The sequence below is a fragment of the Nelumbo nucifera genome, chromosome 1 (assembly GCF_055504915.1).
Source record: "Nelumbo nucifera cultivar China Antique chromosome 1, China Antique-T2T, whole genome shotgun sequence".
Taxonomy (NCBI): Eukaryota; Viridiplantae; Streptophyta; class Magnoliopsida; order Proteales; family Nelumbonaceae; genus Nelumbo; species Nelumbo nucifera.
This window is the reverse complement of record NC_142649.1, coordinates 197,693,951-197,712,989: the sequence shown is the minus strand read 5'-3', so window position 1 is coordinate 197,712,989 and position 19,039 is coordinate 197,693,951. Positions and strand designations below refer to the sequence as shown.

The window sequence follows — 19,039 nt, the reverse complement described above, 5'->3', positions numbered from 1 at the left end:
ATAGACTGATGAGACACCAGATCAGAATGGAGATTTCCATGAATACAAAAAACCGAACTGCCCGAGCAAAGTGACGATGCAAAGGAGTATGCATTAACCACTTTAGCAAAACTTGCCGCTTCAGAAAGCAGAGCGAGGGTACAAAGGATGAGTCATGGGTGTATGTGGGAGATGAGGATCTGACGGAAGGTTCATTGAAACTACCAAATTTTTGAATCCACTCCCACATGACCATGGCTAAATAGGTTGGCAATGGGATATAATACCTTACAGCATCAACTCGGCGAATGCTTGACACCCTTATATTATCTCTACCAAAAAAAAAAAAAAAAAGACCCTCTATATTATCTATCAACTTAGCAGAGAGAGCCTTTAACAATAGCATTTCGAAGAAATATTGAAGAATAATCAAGGGCATTTCTGTTGTTTAACCTATTAAGGTAAAAACAATTTGACAGGATATATTTAAGTAATTACCCCTTAAAAATAAAATCAAAACAGTTTAAAATAAAGTCAACGGGGTGGTAGATGTTGCTGATTCTAATATAAAAATAATTCAACAGAGAGAAAATGAGAGAGAGAGAGAGAGAGAGAGAGAGAGGTGGAACTATGGAGTAGAACAAGTTGAACAAAAGACGCAGAGAGAAAATGAGAATTTGTTCTTGGATTTGGTGGGAAAGTCTAGAAACATCATTCTTTCCGATGGATTGGAATCCAGCAGGGGCCCCTTCATGATTACTTGTTTATTGCTTACATCTATAACATACTCCACCAATCCTGCACAAACCCAACCACAAACAATAAGAAAAGCTTAGGTGCGTTATCAGCTGTAGCTGTAGTAGACAAGCGTCAATCTCTCTTCCGACCTCTCTCTCTCTCTCTCTCTCTCTCTCTCTCTCCACATGGACACGGATGGAACTTGTCAACAACATCAGATTATGGGGTGGGTATGTAATGCTCTTACCGTTCATCTTGGAAATAACTTGGGTGACTCGTTGGCGACAATGGGTGCAGCCCATGTTAGCATTCATCACAACCACCTGAAACTGCAACCACAGTGCGATCGAAATTTAATGAGCTATATTATTAACATTAACCAAACATGCATGTGTGGGTCAAGAATCGCCACTTCCACTAATCCAGAGAAACAAAAATCTTATGGGTTGGAAACGCTGTGTATGTTCAGATGACTGTGAGGCGCCAGCTAAATTGTAAATTGTTTAAACTTGGGACAGAGTTCTGTTTCAAGTGAGTCAAGTTATGTCATTTTGATTGCTACTAGTTTTACAACAAAGGTTTCCAAGATCGAGCCAAGGGAAACAAATTCTAAATGGAGAACAATTTGTTTTGTTTTGTTTCTTCTAGAATCTCTGAAATATCTATCAAGCTAAAAAATTCTTCTTACTCTATATTCGCGTGCGTTCGACAGAGAGAGAAAGTAGAAAAAGAAGAAGATAATGATGATAGTGAAGGACAATGAGAAAATAGAAGATGATGATGATGAAACTAAGATTTATTTTGAACTTACAGGAGGAAGCGTCAAGTTCTCCGCAAATCTCAGAGCTTGCTTTTTTACATTCGCCATTATCGCATCTCTGTCTGTCTGTCTCAAAAGGCTCTTGCATTTGACAATTTATATGGTAATTGTAGTATACAAGTAGATGCTGACTGGTGGAGCTACAGAGATAACAAATACATAAGTAATATAGACTCTTGGCAATTGGCAGTTCCACTAGTTTTCTACCCATAAATATTAATACAACGTACCAACGTACAATGTGGATATTCAATGATTCAATCCCAATCGTCCGTTCACTTCCCTCCACAGTCCCCAGCTTTCCTCAGACTTTTACTGACTTTACAACTACACTGTTACATCTTTACATACATGGTGGATGGATAAGAGTATAACACCCTCCTCCTTTTCCTACCTCTCACGTAAGAGGTAGTATGAAAAACATCCTGGTAAATAATTTAGCTTTTTTAATTAAAATTTGCTCTCTACTTTCTTGGAATCTAATTCAGAAGTGAACCATTCAATCAGGGCCCCGCTCTCATGGGGAATCCTAGATGATGAATCCAAATGAAATATTAATTATTGATTACTAAACTAACTAACATATTAATTGTTGAGAATGCAATGCATGTGATAAAATGAGTTGGGTCTATCAGTATCAGTTGAATTGTCCATTTTTTTGTACCGAAGATGCAGTAGAAAAGGCCATGGTCATGGTCATGATAAATAAAATATACAACAGGGGCAACAAAAACAATTAGTGGGGAGAATACTTGTACCAGAAACACTGATAGAGAAGTTTAAAGCTTGGGTTGGCCTCCTTAGTTCCTACCCAAAAACAATTATGGGCTTCACGTTCTTGTCATTACTCTCTTAATTGTACATATAAAAGTAAAATTATATTAGTGGAGGATTAATAAATGATGAAATGCAACTATGTTCTATATACTCATATAAACTAGTTTCTAAATTAGGTGAGATAGATGATAGGAGCATTGCTTGGTCAAAACTATCGGTTTGGGGTCCATGTCACCTTTTCTTCCTAGTGATTAATTAGTATTAATATTATTCTCTAGCGAGAGGGAGGACATTGTAGGTAGGCGACGACAAAAGTGTAGGCGTGTAACTATAACTCTCTTTTATCCAACTAACTTAAAAACCGATCAAAACACATTAGGCCAAGGCCTACCACCTAGCGAAAATCAGCCCCCCCATTCCAAAAAGACGCTTATGGTACTCTTCTGGCTGTTGTTCTAAACGAATTAGGTAACTATGACCTCAACCACGAGAAGATTGTTACGTTTTTAATGTCTGTTTGGCATCGATGCCATTACTCCAGAAAACAGCAATACATTAGCGCCACGTCGAAAAAAATGGTGTTCTAGAAAATGCCTGTTTGTTTAGAATTGTTGCTCAAAACCACATCTTAAAAATCGGAAAGGCATGACTTGAATCAACACCAAATTTGGCATTTCCTGAAGCTACAGCTCATTACTGCCAACAAGGACATGACGTAGCACTGAATAATAGGTACCAATGTTAAAAATGTTTCCTAAAGCATTGGTTCCAAACAAAACTTTGCTGTTGCTCCTGGAAATGTCTTCTTAAACCGTTTTTATGTGAATAAACAAATATCCAATTTTCCAAGGAAAGACTCTAAAATCTCTTTAATTCATCAACCATAATAAAGTTGGGTTAATGGTAAAATACAGAGCTGGTACTATTCAAGAAACCTAGTTTGTACGTCTTCCATGCTTTGGTAGATTGTCGCATAACAAATTTTGGACAGGGAAATGTGAATTCAACAATCATTGATTTTACAATTTCAGAGGATAAAGAAGAGGGTGTGGTTCCACCTGAAACATCCACAACTAAAAACAGTAGGAAAGTTTAAAATATGGAAAAGAAAAAAACAAAAGAAACTTGCACAAACAGAAATGCTTTCTCGTGGGGCAAGCCAACACCATCCAAGACGTAACAACCACTTCCACGCCTAACATTTGTAGATAAGACACCTCAGTGACCCCCCCCCCCCAAGAAACAACAGCCTGCCTCGTATTTACAGCGTACAGGCCACAATCACAACACCCTACGCAAGCAGAATAAAGAGTCAGGTAAATCTTCTGTCTTGTACAACAGGAAACAATTGTTGTAACTGTATAATAACCACTATTGCATATTTGAAAGTCATTTTAACAACCTGGTCCAAATATCCTACTACTTGGTAGTGAGTTAAAAACAGCACATCAGTTGGCTGCAATCTTATGATCAATGGGAAAGGCACTTCTTTGGTTAAAACAAAGAAATCAATAAACAACAAGACTGCAACACGAATCTGAATCAGATGCAAATTTTGCACCCAGTTCAGTTTTCTATCCATTCGTTTGTAACTATGATTACGTACTTTTTGTCTCATTTGCAGTGCAAACCACCTTCCACCTACCTCAATTCTCTCTCATATAAAGTGTGGAGTGGGGACATCCACCTCACTCCTAAACAAATAACCCTCCCCTGACCTCCATTCTCTTGCATATAAGGTAGAGATATCATGTTACTTTTTACAGACAAACAGACAGTCAAATCTGAAGAAAAAAGTAAATCAGAACTTACACAGCCTATTTGCACTCCCATGCATTTATACTGATGCAAATGAAAATTGCACTGCAACCAAACTGAGCCTAAGAAAAAGTCAAACTTGTGCAAAGTTCCCATTTATATCCCCCTTATCTAAGCCACGTGAAACTCACATGCTGCAAACTAATAAAAATACTGTTTCTAAGAATAGAGGCACAAATAAAAGCATAAGAGAAATGTTATGGTGATATGCAACAGGATGAAGCCATAGAAAAGGCCCGGGATCATTCAAGAGCACTGAATGTCTGCTATACTAGTTACAGCCTTACAGGATATCTCCATGAAACACTTAATAGAGGAAAGGTCTGAGAACCTTTTTTATGATCAGTAGTTAGTTGAGAACTCTTGCAATAACAACTTTCTTAGCAAGAGCTCCTTGCAACATTCTTCAATTAATAAATGCAAGAAAAAAGAATTCATTCCTTCAACAGCTACATTTTTTATGCAACATAATAGGCTGCTGATGCGCGCAGGAAGTAAATACACCTAATAGTTAGATTTTAGAACCACATACAAAATATACACATATACAGTATACCCCCTTTATAAATCAAAAGTTGAATTGAAATCAAAACCTCCTGTTGACGCCGAAAGTGGTTGAAGGAAAAGCTTTAAAAATCCCTAAGAATCAAGCAGAATTAAACCTTATTTCATGGACTACCCATTTCATGGTCAGCCAAGACGAAATAAGCTTAGGTAAATCTTGAGGTGTCACACAATTTCACCCAAATAGTAACAGAAAATGAAGCCATATTTCAGGAACAACCTTGACCATGGATTAGGAGCTTAGGCCTTAGGGACAATCTCTTTTTCAATACCACATAGGTAGCAAATGTGGTCAATAGTCCTGGCCCTTGAAATCAAGTTATTAAATAGTTAAAATCTTACCCAAGGTGGTGATCCACATGAAAGAAGATTACCTGGGAGTGCACATGCACATCTCCCCACAGCCAATTCAATGGAAAAGTCTGCAGGAGTAAAAAAGGAACCATAAAATGATTTGACCAGAAAGCACCACCCTTGTTAACCTTCCAAAGCCTTTGCATCTTCTTCTCCCACTTTCAAGCAAGAGCACTAGAGAATCATCTTACAATTGTTCAAATGATGTGACTGATGTCTCAGGCACAAAGACCATACCACATGACCAGCAACTACGTTTTTTTTTTACCTTATGACCAGCAACTACTTTGTAACTGGTATTATCCTCATGTTATCCCTACCCTGTCTTTTCCACACCGGCCACTATACAGAAAAATCTCAACCTTCTGCCCATTAAGGCCCTAATTCATTCCACATTGCAAAAATTAGTGACACCATACCCAAAAACCCCCTAAAAAAGAACTATTAATTGACTCAAAATAAGGAACCAAGACTTACCTCATGCAGAGCCCCCTCCCGTCTTTTCCACACCTGTCACTATACAGAAAAATCTCAACCTTCTGCCCATCAAGGCCCTAATTCATTCCACATCGCAAAAATTAGTGACACCATACCCAAAACCCCCTAAAAAAGAACTATTAATTGACTCAAAATAAGGAACCAAGACTTACCTCATGGAGACCCCCCCCCCCAACCTCATCCTCTACCCCTCTTGCTCTTGTTGGAAGCTTTGACAGTAACTCAACAAATATAAGCTTAATAGCTAATGATACCTTATCCTGTAGGGAATGCTCCCCAACGTAACCCTGCTTTTCCAAGGTGAGCTTTTTATGTGGACTGCAACCTTGGGCAATATTATTAGTATCAATCACCTTATTTCTCTGGTTAGAGATATGGATAATAGATGCAGCTTATGTGTGGTTGATGAAGAATTGGCCCCGGGTCCCCTGATTATTAAGTATTATTACACTGCCCAGTTGCTTGTGAAATATGGTCTCGGTTCCTATGGTTGTTCAAGAGAGAAAGGGTTTCACACTGTGCCAAAGCATTTGAAAGAAATGAACTCCTGTATTATTTAAGCAAGATGGCGGCAAATGAAACTCACTGGAAAGATAGAATGTTAAAGGGTCCTCGTCCTTAATGGCTTTAAAGGCTTTTTATATGGTCATTTCAGGATTAACTGGGAGGATATTCTGTGTAATTCCTCTTCTGACATGTAGAGACAAGCTGTATACGGGGGCAGGATTACAAATGTACATATACTATACATTACTTTTACTCACTATGTAAAGTTTCTTGTATTTTGGGGGCCTGGGGCTTTCCCTTTTTATAGTATCATAAAACGAAACTTATCAAAAATACAACCCTACACCTTCTAATAAGCCTGTAAGCCATCTACTGAAGAACTTGGGGAAATCAAAATCCTTGTAAACAATATCTTACCTCTAGACACCAAAGTGCCTGCTTCTTAACATATGGAAAACATAGCCAACACTGAAGCAACCAATAACAATCTGGGAATCATCCTCAACCTCCACATGTCGTGGATCTACATTAGCCATTCAAAACTCTTACCTATGGTCCATAGTTAAAGTAATTCCAAGAATTTTACTAATGTAGTCAAAAGAATGTCACAAGGTATTTAGGGTATTTTGACGTATCATCTTGATCTCCCTTTAATAAAATCTCTTCATTCATTAAAAAAAAAGGTATTTAGGTGTTTTACCAATATTGCATGGCTGCTTCTATATTGGTAGAGTACCCATTCTGGATAAATGTCAGACTGCTTAAATGTTTATCTTCCATTGGATCATACATGAATGATTTGCTATGTATGTACTAAGAGCTCTATCTTTAGTCTTCACCTAAAGTAAGTTTCTAGATCTTGCATGTTTTTGTTACCTCATAATTGTGACAATCATAGGTTCAACTATTTGGCCTAAATGGTTGAACTGCTTACCAGCCATCTAAAAAACGGTCTCATTTATTGGTTAGCTTTAAAGATATAGATTCTATATTATTAAAATTAGTGCCCATGCCTTCATGGATCTAATTAGTTGAATTTAATGACGAGAAATAAAAATAACTTAAAATATAAGATTCAATGTGAGATAATGAGAGCTAAAAGATATTCTTGTCTCCTACATTATCTAATTACAATGATGAGTTCACAAATCACATTCTTTTAGCATTTGTCAAGCAGTCAAGCTGAATTCTCTTTTTTTTTTTTTGATAGGTAAAAAACGAAGATTTTATTAAAATAAAAGAAAATACGAGCAGAGGGTGACGAATCATTGGCCCTTACAATCTGAAATTCCAGCACTTCCCTAAATTTCCCCCAGATCCTTTCTATCAATATGTCTGAATTCTGGATGAACCATAACACAATCAGCAACCAACTTGCTTACAGCAGCCACAATCCGATCCATGCTATAGAGTTTGGCTTCAAAGATTCTTCTATTCCTCTCCTTCCACAAGCTCCAACATATTGCAAAGGGTATGCAGCTCCAAACTACCTTAGCCTTCTTGGATCCTCTTAACTTCGGCCAAGTTGAAAAGATTTCTGAGGCAGAATTTGGCATAAAGTCAGGTGCCCCAAACATCTTGGTGAACAGTCTCCATAGGAAATCAGTATACTTGCATGTTGCATCCGATAAACAAATGTCTGACATTCTCTTCTTTCTAACAAAGACAGCACCTATTCGCCATGCCGAAGCCTCTTGAGTTATATGATCCATTGTTAGAATACTGTCCATCACCAGCAGCCAAGCAAATGCTTCTACCCTTGGGGGAACCGGATTTCCCCATACTCCCTGACTGGATTGAATTCAAACTGTTTCTGCAAAGTGCTAGATAACATGACTTCACTGAAAATTTGCCATTTGAGCACTCCTTCCACCAGAGTTCATCCCTTCTCTGAGGAGAAATCTTCACCTCATTTAATTTTCCCAACAAATTTATGCACTCCACCTCTCTCTATCCAGCAGAGGCCGTCTGAATTTTGTCCATATCAACTGATCTCCCCTTCTATCATAGCAGCTACTAATAGTAGTTTCAGCCTCAGCCAGCTTATACAACCTTGGGCACAACTCCATCAACTTGCCTACCACACTTCAATCATCCTCCCAAAACCTGATTCTTGAACCATCTCCTGCTGAGAAGCTTACTAGGCTTCTGAATTCCTCATTAAAACTCATAATCCCCTTCCATACACTCACCCCATATGACGACCTTACTTCTCTAGGTTCCCAACCCAACCTTACCACCCCATATTTCCCCACCACCACCCTCTTCCACAAGGATTCCTCCTCTCTCCCTAACCCAAACCTCCATAACCATTTCCCCAGCAAAGCCCTGTTGAAAACTCTCAACCTTCTAATCCCTAGCCCTCCCTCTTTCTGTGGTCTGCATACCTTATTCCATCTCACCAAATGGAGTTTTTCCTCCTCCCCCTTCCCAATCCCTCCCAAAGAAAATCCCTTTGTATCTTCTCTATTCTTTTGGCTACCAGAGATGGAATTTTCAACAGGGACAAGTAATAAGTTAGAAGACTAGAGAGGACACTTTTAAGTAGAGTTGTCCTCCCTCCCAATGAGAGATGCTTTGACTTCCACCCATCCAATCTTCTTTCTACTCTCTCCACTATCGGTCTCCATAAGGTATCAGAATTGGATGCCCACCCATCCAATCTTCTCTATTCTTTTGGCTACCAGAGATGGAATTTTCAACAGGGACAAGTAATAAGTTAGAAGACTAGAGAGGACACTTTTAACTAGAGTTATCCTCCCTCCCAATGAGAGATGCTTTGACTTCCACCCATCCAATCTTCTTTCTACTCTCTCCACTATCAGTCTCCATAAGGTATCAGAATTGGATGCCCCACCTATTGGCATGCCCAAATATGTGAACGAAAGCTTTCCAATTCCGCACTCAAAAGCATTAACACAGTCCAACAGCACTTCCTCCTCAACTGCTCCCACTCCAATCACCACACTTTTTGCGAGAGTAACCTGATAACAGCTCAAAGTTTGCCAGAATTGCCCTTAAATTTAAAACTTGTTCCACCGACGCATCCAGGATTTAAAAGGCGCACTTATTCACTACCATTTAAATTCTCTACCATATCACTTATTCACTTTCAACATAGTGATTTAAAAGGCGCACCTAGGCACAAACCGCCTAGGTCCCAAGCATAGCACTTTCAAAAGGCACACACCTGGTATGCCTTGTGCTTCAGAGTTCAGACCAAGCCCCTCAAGGCAAGCCCAAACAAGTCCATATCAGGGTCTTAAATTCTTAATCCCTATAAAAAGAAGATTTCATAATTTTAATTGTCCTTTAAAAATATCTTTTACTAGGATGAGTGAATGAGCAATATTACCAAATATAGGGTTTTTAGAGCTTTGGTTCGCTCACTTCGCTCACTCACCGGAGAAAAGAGAACCCCATATTTGCTAATATTGCTCATTCATTCGTCCTAATAAAATATATTTTTAAAAAGACTATTAAAATTATAAAATCTTTTTTTATAGGGATTAAGAATTTAAGACCCTAATATGGACTTGTTTGGGCTTGCCTCAAGGGTCTTGGTACAAAAGCAGCCCATAAAATCAGGAATGCATAATGTTTAACATCACATTAGCTATTTCAAGTAACGATTGGGAAAAAATAAAGAGATTGAGAGTTTTACATACTTGAATATGCTTTATATGTTATGCTTGATTTTATTTTTCAAATTTTCATTTTAAATATATTTTACATGTTATGTTTATGTATTTTAATTTTGAGATTTAAAACATTTATTTTAAAATTTAAGTTTATATTTTTAATTAATATTATGTTTAATATTTTTAACATTTTGCATTTTTTAATTTTTTTGTTTCTTTTATTTTTTGGCACTTTTTAAAATTTTTTAGCTTTTTTTTGTATATTTCCACCTTGCTTCAAAAAGGCGCATGTGGCGTGCCTTGCCTTTCACCTTGCACCTCAGGCACAAAATGCCCCTTGTACTGTTCCAACATTTTGACACAGACAATTGGCCAAAATATATACTACTAATTCTTTAATGAGCACTAAGTTGAATTTGGTGTCTTCTTCTACACTTCAGCCATAAAAAGGATATAAATTGGATTTCGATGCAGGAGGTAATTAGCTAAATAATGGACTTTCTGATTTTTTATGAACTTATGGATAATAGGATCATTATCTTAAATTCATCAAAACAAAGGGTCATTAGCACTTTAGGAATTCCTTTACATAATTACTTTTTTTTATCAGTAACCTTTACGTAATTACTTTAGGAGCCATTGATTGATGAATGGTAAAATCTTAGGTGGACAAGCATGAAAACTTGGGTTTGAGTCTGACTTATACATACATACATACATACATATATATATATATATATGGAACTGGAGGTGTTAATTCCTTCACATTTCGGTGGTGATGCCAAAGCCTTGCTGGTGTAGATTTCAATTAGAACTAGCCTTTCTCTTTCTTCTTCTAAAGTATTCATTTATAATTCAGAAAATACAAAATTCCCCTATACAATGAGGCTTTGTACAAAGGCCATACATACAACTATTGTAACTTAACATCAAGATCTCACCCATTAAGAACACTAACAAAAAAATTGTCCCTATCAATAAAAAAAAAAAGTATTGTATCTTCTTCCTTTAAACGCTTTATGATTTTCCATCCAAGAACACACCTTGCCCATCACCCTCTTAATAGTTCCTCCATTGTGCTTTGCTTTCTTTCAAATAGCCGAGCATTCCTCTCCCCCCCAGGCCCCCATATTGCCCAGAATACTCTGCCAGGATAATACTCCATGCCACTTGCCACCTCTACTCAAACCGTTTAAATCCCAATATTCCATGAAACTCCCAATATTGCCTAGGCAACACATCTCAACCCCAAATAAGTCCATTTTAGTCCATAAACTATATGCAAAGTCACAGTGCAGCAAGAGATGGTCAACTGTTTCTTCATTTCTGCAGAACATAACACACTTTACATCATTCACTTCAATGTCCCTTCTACTTAGATTGTCTTTAGTTAAAATTTTGTTTAAAGCTGTCATCTAAACAAAGATAGTTTGGATCAAGGTTCAAAGTATCAATACACCTAATACGAATGAACAAGCGTATTGGGTGTTTTGATAATAACTTTTATGTTTTTTCTTTTAAAATTGCTTCAGGGGCTCGGTTTTAGGCATGCCTACCCCCTGAAAGTGCTCAAAACCCAAAACACCCCTAATTTGGGATATCAAAGAGCTCCCAGTACGATACAATATGCCCGATACAGGTCATTTTGTATTGAAATTTTGAACTTGATTTGGATGGGACATTCCTAATCCAAATTCTTGCACTTGGAAAAACAGAGGTTTCATCACTATTATTTCAATTAGAAATACTCGTTCTCTTTCTTATCTCTCACTTCTTATTTCTTTTCCCCTCCCCCTACTATTACTTTAGTTCTCTCATTACAGATTACTGAGCAAATAGTCAAGCCTTGGTATTTCTTAAACTTAAACCCTGAAACTGACCCCTTCTTAACTCTTCCCTTATCATACACAGTCTTCTCCTTACACCACCATCCAATTCCCCTGAGATCATAATAGCACTCGGCTGGTGTTACCATAAACTGAACTTAGTTCTATTTCATCTGTTAACCTCTAGCTAGTTCCCTGCAACCTGTAACCCATGAAGAAGAAAAGGCCCTTCTTAATTAGTTTAACTAATTATAGCTAGTTTAGCTCTCCTTCCCCACCCCCACCCCCACCCCCAAAAAAAATGATGTAGAAGTACTTGTAAAACAAGAGGGGGGAGGGGGGGGAATGAATTGTGTACAAAATTTAAAGCCAGTCTACTTTTGCGCTCAAAACAAATACAACCTTAGGATCTGACCTATAATTAGTCCCCAGTGTATGAAAAGATTGGGTATGGATCCACCTGATGAAATCCAACTAGAGTGTCAACCAGCATCCAAACCCTTTTTTTCTATTATTCAAATATGAGTATGGAATTTAAGAGCATTTGCCTGAGCCAAGTGGAGAGGATCCCATTGTTTCCGGATCTCCAGTCAGATAAGGTACCTGAAGCTTTGGCAGCAGCTCTAAATATGTCTTTACTTTAGATGAGATAAGAGAGGCGATTTTTTCAATGGAAGATATAAGGCCCCTAGGCCAGACGGATTCTCCTTGGCCTTTTATGAAGAGTGCTGGGATTTGCTCAAAGGAGATTTACTGGAAGTTTTCAATGAAATCAATCTGGAAGGGGAAATCTCTCAAGAAATAAACTCAACTATCATTGCCCTAATCCCAAAGAAGAAGGAAGCAAAATTCCCAAAGGATTTCAAACCATAGCAGAAGTTCCAGAAGGGAGACTAAAGAAGGCACTATCCTTGGTAACGTCACAACATTAAGGAGCCTTTGTCAAAGGAAAACAGATTGTAGACAGGATTTTGGTAGCCTATAAATGTGTAGCAGAAAAGAGGAGGAAAGGGAAGGGCCTGGTGTGCAAGTTAGACATAGAAAAGGCCTATGACTTTGTGGATTGGTCTTTCCTTCCGGAAATCATGGAGAAAATTGGGTTGGGGCAGAGGTGGAGGATGTGGATGAAAGGATGCTCAAGTTCCGTAAAGTATTCGATTCTGATTAATGGTGTGGCTAGAGATTACTTTCCAGAAAATAGGGGGTTGAAACAAGGGGATCCCCTATCTACCTACCTATTCACCTTAATTGCGGATGTCCTAAGTAGGATGTTGTTGAAAGTCGATCAGAATAATCTGTTTAGAAGATGGAGAGTAGGAAGATCAGAGGTCGCAATCACACATTTGTAGTTTGCAGATTATATCATTTTATTCTGTAAGGGAGACAACTGAGATTCTACATCAAATCTGCGAGAAATCATCAATTCTTTTGAATCGGCCTCCAGTTTGAAGATTAATTGGGAAAAGAGTTGTATAGCAGGAAAAATTTTGGAAGATGAAAACTTGAGAGTGATAGCCAAGACTCGAGGGTGTGAGATCAAACAATGGCCTTTAGAATACTTAGGAGTTAGGACTACCCTTGGGAGGGAACCCAGATCATAGGCCTTTTGGAAACCAGTGGTGGAGATATTCACAAAGAAGTTGGCCATGTAGAAGAGGAATGACTTGTCCATTGGTGGAAGAATAACCTTGATAAGAGCAACCTTGGCTAACCTACCTGTTTATTTTCTGTCCACCTTTAGAGTTCCAGTGAGAGTAGCAAGGGAGTTAGAGAAACTTATAAGGGACTTTCTCTAGGAGCTTGGGAATGAAAATAAGACCATTTAGCAGTAAAGTGGGAACAAATCTTCAAGACAAAAGAAAAGGGAGGTCTAGGGTTGGGGAATATAGTTCTAAGAAATATTCATCAAAAAAATATAGTTCTAAGAAACACTTCACTGCTAGGAAAATGGACTTGGATTTCCATTGGAATGAGACAGGTTGCAACACAAGGACTGATGAATAACGGTTAGGATGCAAATAGGGCTGCAGATAAGTTGGATCAGATCCAATTCAAATCTGATACAGATCCGTTAAGAGGTGGATTCGGATATCCTTCCCGATCCTAACAAATCGTATCGGATCAGAAAAGTCGACCCATTAACTTAACGGATCAAATTCAGATATCGACTGATCTGATCCACCATGACCCAATCCGATCCGCTAATAAATAAATAAATAAATATTTTTTTAAATAATTTTATAGGACAAGTATACCCTTTGGTTTTTATTTTAACTAGGTTTTATATATTTGTAATTTTTTTAGTTTTATTATGTCTATAATTGTAATTTGGCTTATGAGCCAAAATACCCTAAATCCTAACCTAAACATGAACGAGACTGAATCATCTCTTCAATGGGTCACTCATTGCAACCAGCTCCAGTTCCAGATCCAGAGTTCTGGCAACAATCAGATCATTGCAACCAGTCCACCATTGGGGCTGCAAGTAATTTGTCTCTGAAACTATAAATCTTATACTCACCCCCTATTGATCTGTCTCTTTCTCTTCTTGTATCGAGTATAGTAAACTGTAGATCTTCTACTTGCTGAAAGTTCTCAATAGTTAACAATTGGATTCGAATTGGATATCTGTTAAGATTAGCGGATCAAATTCGAATCGGCCTTTGTAAAATCCGTCAGATTATTAACGGATTTGAATCACTAAGAAATTTCATCAAATCGAATCGGATATACCTCTTACCAAATCCGATTCGATCAATCGATCCATTTGCAGCCCTAGATTCCTAAATCAACCTTGAACTCTCCTTGGAAAGCAATTCAAGAGGTATATCCAATTTTTTTCAATTTCATCAGATTTGATGTGGGTTGTGATTCTAGGGTTCTTTCTTGGGAAGACCTTTGGCTAGGGAATACTCCTTTTAGTTCCCTTTACCCTAATCTTTACTCGGTTTATAATTATAAGCAGCGACCTATTTCAAATTTTGTCACCTCTCAATATGTTGGGAGTTGGGACTTTGATTTCAGGATAGGATCGAGGGATAATGAGTGTGAGAGCCTTATCCGGTTGTTTGACAATCTCAAATCAGCTTTTTTGGTTCAATCTTTGGAAGACACTAGTGTTTGGTCCACCTCATCTAATGATTCTTTTTCCTGTTATTCTTTTTTCAACTCCCATATGCAAACAACTATGGGGGGAGAGGATTTCCCGATGAAAGAGATCTGGAGTAAGCCCATTCCACCCAAAATGAGTGGGACTTTGATTTCAGGATAGGATCGAGGGATAATGAGTGTGAGAGCCTTATCCGGTTGTTTGACAATCTCAAATCAGCTTTTTTGGTTCAATCTTTGGAAGACACTAGAGTTTGGTCCACCTCATCTAATGATTCTTTTTTCCTGTTATTCTTTTTTCAACTCCCATATGCAAACAACTATGGGGGGAGAGGATTTCCCGATGAAAGAGATCTGGAGTAAGCCCATTCCACCCAAAATTCAAACTCTATATTGGGATGTTTTTCTTGGAAAGGTGAACACCTGTGACATGCTTCAAAAAAAGAGGCCACATATATGCCTCTCCCCTCATGTGTGCTATCTTTATTATGCAAATGGTGAATCCCTTCCTCACTTATTGATTACTATTGTCCTTATGGGCTCTTCGTTTAGGAGTCTTTTTGCTCCCTTTTTGGTTGCAAGTGGAGTTCTCCTCAAGATTTAGTGAGCCTCTTCAACCCAAATTTTCTAAAGCAGCCAATAAAAAGGGGATGGACAATGTGGAAATCAATTAGGGAGACTGTGGTGTGGACTATTTGGGCGGAAAGGAATGCAAGAATATTCAATGGAAAGTGCAAATCAAAAGAACTGGTGGAAACCATAAAAATAAAAATTGCACATTGGGTAAAAACACTTTGAGCTTTTTCAAAGCTTCTCAATAGCTGATATAATGTGGGCTTGGAGAGAAGTGGCTTATTCCTCTAAGAAGAAAGAAAAATGGGGATGGAATGGAAGCCCCAGCTCCAGACAGATTAAAATTGAATTTTGATGGGATAGGAAACCCAGGATTGGCAGGCATTGGGGGTGTGTTCAGAGACTCAGCAAAGAAAGTGTTGGCTATGTATTTAGGGCCTATGAGGGTTCGAGAAAGGCTGAGCTACTAGGACTTCTTCACAGTGTTTTAAAAGCGCAAGGCATAAAAAAGGGGCAAGGGTCAATTTGCGCATGAGGCGCAAGGCAAGGCGTGCATCTTTTTGAAGCAAGACGCAAAAATACAAAAAAATTAAAATCAAAAAAAATGTCAAAAAATTCAAAAAAAAAGCCAAAAAAATTAAAAAAATAAATAAAAAATATTAAACATAATATTAATAAAAAATAAAATCTTAAATTTTAAAATAATGCTTTAAAAAACCTATTATCTAAAATTAAAATACATAAACATAAGATGTAAAGCAGATTCAAATGAGAATTTAAAAATAAAATCAAACATTAGCTACTTCAAGTAGCTAATGTAATGTAAAAATATTACATTCCTTATTCTATGAGCCACCTTTGTGCCAATGCCCCTTGAGGCAAGCCCAAATAAGTCAACGTTAGGTCATAGATTCTTAGTTTTCCCCCAAAAAATAATGATTTTATAGTTTTAATTGCTTTTCAAGAAGACACTTTATTAGGATGAATGAATGAAGCCAGTGAGTAGAACCCCACTTTGGTAATGTTGTTCATTCATTCATCCTAATAAAGTGTCTTATTTTTTTTATCAGTCTAATAAAGTGTCTTCTTAAAAAGCAATTAAAACTATAAAATCATTATTTTGAAAGGGCTGCACCTAGGACCTAGGCAAGGCGCATTTCAGGGTATGTGCCTCTCCTGCGCACCTAGGTGTGCCTCAGGCACACCCTTTAAATCACTGCTTCTTCAGGGGTTCAAACTAGCCAAACAATCAGGTTTTAAAAACATCATTGCTGAAGGGAACTCAAAACTGGGTATCTCTTTGTCTAACACCAAGGGTAATGCTCCTTGGAATTATAAACATTCCTTGTGAGAGATTGAAAGCTTAACAAGGGATGAAGGGAACTCAATGCTTCTTTCACATGGATCAGAAGGACTGCAAATGGGATGGCTGATTCGCTAGCAAAACAAGGAGTTTACAGGCAGCAACTTTTCTGGGCATCATTGTAAAACATTGTGTAATACTGACTGTTTTTCTGCTGGTAGTAATATGTATCCAGTTCTCTCTTAAATTAATAAAATTAATCTTTCTTTGCTGATCAAAAAAATATATGAATACGGATTTGGTCCAGATCAATCCCAAACTGACTTGTTCAATGCCCTAGTATAGAACCCTTAGGCTGCGTTTGGAAGCGATGTAAATCAATATCGACGTAAATATTTAAGCCGGTTTGATTTTGTCGGCATTTGGAAAGAGTGTAAATCAAGATCGACATAAAACTCCACTCTGGTTCAGTTTTTCATACGTTTGGATGGAGTGGAAATAATGTAAAACTCCATCTATTTAAAACATCATCAATGCACTTTTACACCGATGACGTTTTACATCGGTTCCAAACACAGCCTTAGAAATAGCAGACTGGTTATGTTATTAATATTAGTTAAACTTGTGCCAGAAACAACCAAGTCATTTCTCAAGTCCGCACAACTCAATGCTCAGCATTAAGGCATACATTAGGACCCTATTGAACAACATAGAAAACCACTCAGAAAATGTGGTTATTTGAATGCCTTAATACTGTTCAAGAGTAGTGAGAAAAAATCTGGAGAGTCACCAGATAACCATACAGAAAAATGCTTCACCTAGATCAAATTGAGTATAACATAAAACTTCAATAGAACTTACTTCTATTAGTCATGCAGGTTCCCCTTGAAGAGCAGATTAATCTGTTGAATGAAACGGTACCTTCTTGCCACACCCTCAAGTTACAGCCCATGCCTGCATTAAATAGGCCACCTCAGATAATGACAAATACATAGATAAATTAAGTTTTATAAGTTATTCAAATAATGATAATGGTAATGGTAATCATAATCATAATTATAATACATTACCTAGAAAACCCTCTGACCTTTGTAATAGCTCCATCTCTTCTACTGTTTTCTAGCACAAGAGCACGTTCTCTCTCCTTCTCTCTCTTCTCTCTCTTCAGACGCTCTTCCCTCAGCTCTTCCAATGTCTTCTTCCCAGGCTTGTCATTCCCGTCCTGCTTTCGCGATCCAGATGGAGCAGAAGCTCCAGAAGGTTCAGTATCTGTATTGTCAGATAACCTCGACATGTACCATGGTGCTTTGACACCTTTTCCTGCAACCCCATATCCTAGCCTGTACTTCTCATCTTCCGGAAGGATTACTTTGGGGGTTGCCGCCGCCTGCTTCTGCTTCTTCTTTTTCCTGGAACTCTCCCTTTGAGGATCGTCATTTTCTTCTGCCTCACCACCAAGAGGAGAAAAAAATTCCAGGCCTTCAAAGAGATTAATGTGATTCGACTTGGGTTCCGATGCAGCAGATGCAGTGCTTTGGCCAGCAGTAGGTAAACCACGAGCACGCCTGAGCATCTCAAGGCGGAATTCAGCGTCTCGCTTTCTGGACTGTTCTCGCTTAAGCTGCTCCTCTCTTGCCGCAGCTTCTTCATCTCGCCGCACTTTCTCTCTGTTTTCGTAGTTGTAAACATTCCAGCGCTTCTGAGGGAGAATGTTAAGACCTCCATGACCACCCATCTCCTGTTATCAGCAATTCTCCTGAAATTACATGTTCCAAGATTTCAGGATGTTTCTAATTGAAAGGTATGGTTAACAACAAAACCAAAATCAAGTTCGTCAAATAGCATGAAAAAGGTAGTAGGGCTCGCAAGTCACAAGCGAATGGTCCAATTCAAAATCCTCTCGTGAAACCAAAAGTTCCGAACGAACCCTATTCTTATAACAAGACTCAAATGATACCACATAATCAATACATAAATTTTAGATCAGATAAAGACAACCCACAGGTGAAAACTTTTACCGAACTTTTAGGGCTTTGAATATTAAGAGGAGTTTTGCAATCTCAAGTCCATGGAGGATGTAAAACTCTAATAGGATAAAATTGATTCTCTTTGTTCGAGATCCCAAACCCAAATTCAGGATGCACAGAGAATTTTAGAAAATGCTAAATTTTAATTCAGGTTTCGAAATAAACCTTTCTTCGGAAGGAACGTGTACACGGTGACCTTGGGTTCCTTACAAATTCCTATCACTCCCAGACTTCGAACCCTAGAGGCGAAACGAGTCTGGTATGGTGCAACGAAGCGATGCAAAGCAATTGAGTGTTGAACGTGAGCGCACACGCACCTAACGAACCGGGTCGCAGTATCGGCAAACTTAGTTGGGACGAACGATGGAGCCATGGAGGGTACTCAAGGGTGGTTTTATACTCGACGAAACCCGCAAGGTTTTAAGATTTCGTTGCACATCGAACCGTGTTTGCAATTTTGGAACACCGTCACGATATATGGAAAATTAGTGGGTTCCCTGCGATGT

The 19,039-nt window shown here is 38.2% G+C and overlaps 1 protein-coding gene across 4 annotated transcripts; it reads right to left on the bottom strand.

Annotated features, from left to right (window-relative positions):
* Positions 1–345: 345 nt before the first annotated feature.
* LOC104602324 (uncharacterized) lies at positions 346–18,985 on the bottom strand. 4 transcript variants are annotated; one of them, XM_088895784.1, is made up of 6 exons: positions 18,699–18,985; positions 17,577–18,262; positions 17,368–17,460; positions 1,529–1,677; positions 965–1,046; positions 346–777 (listed from the first exon to the last, which is right to left on the bottom strand). In XM_088895784.1, the coding sequence occupies exons 2-3, from the start codon at positions 18,239–18,241 to the stop codon at positions 17,448–17,450; spliced, it is 678 nt and encodes a 225-aa protein (XP_088751910.1). In that variant the 5' UTR covers positions 18,242–18,262; positions 18,699–18,985; the 3' UTR covers positions 346–777; positions 965–1,046; positions 1,529–1,677; positions 17,368–17,447. The 4 variants fall into 4 exon arrangements, with proteins under 4 accessions (XP_088751910.1, XP_010264259.1, XP_088751912.1 ...); XM_010265957.3 differs by lacking the exons at positions 346–777; positions 965–1,046; positions 1,529–1,677 and adding an exon at positions 3,156–3,605 and having other exon boundaries at positions 18,699–18,984; XM_088895786.1 differs by lacking the exons at positions 346–777; positions 965–1,046; positions 1,529–1,677; positions 18,699–18,985 and adding exons at positions 3,156–3,605; positions 18,525–18,626.
* Between the last annotated feature and the right edge of the window lie 54 nt (positions 18,986–19,039).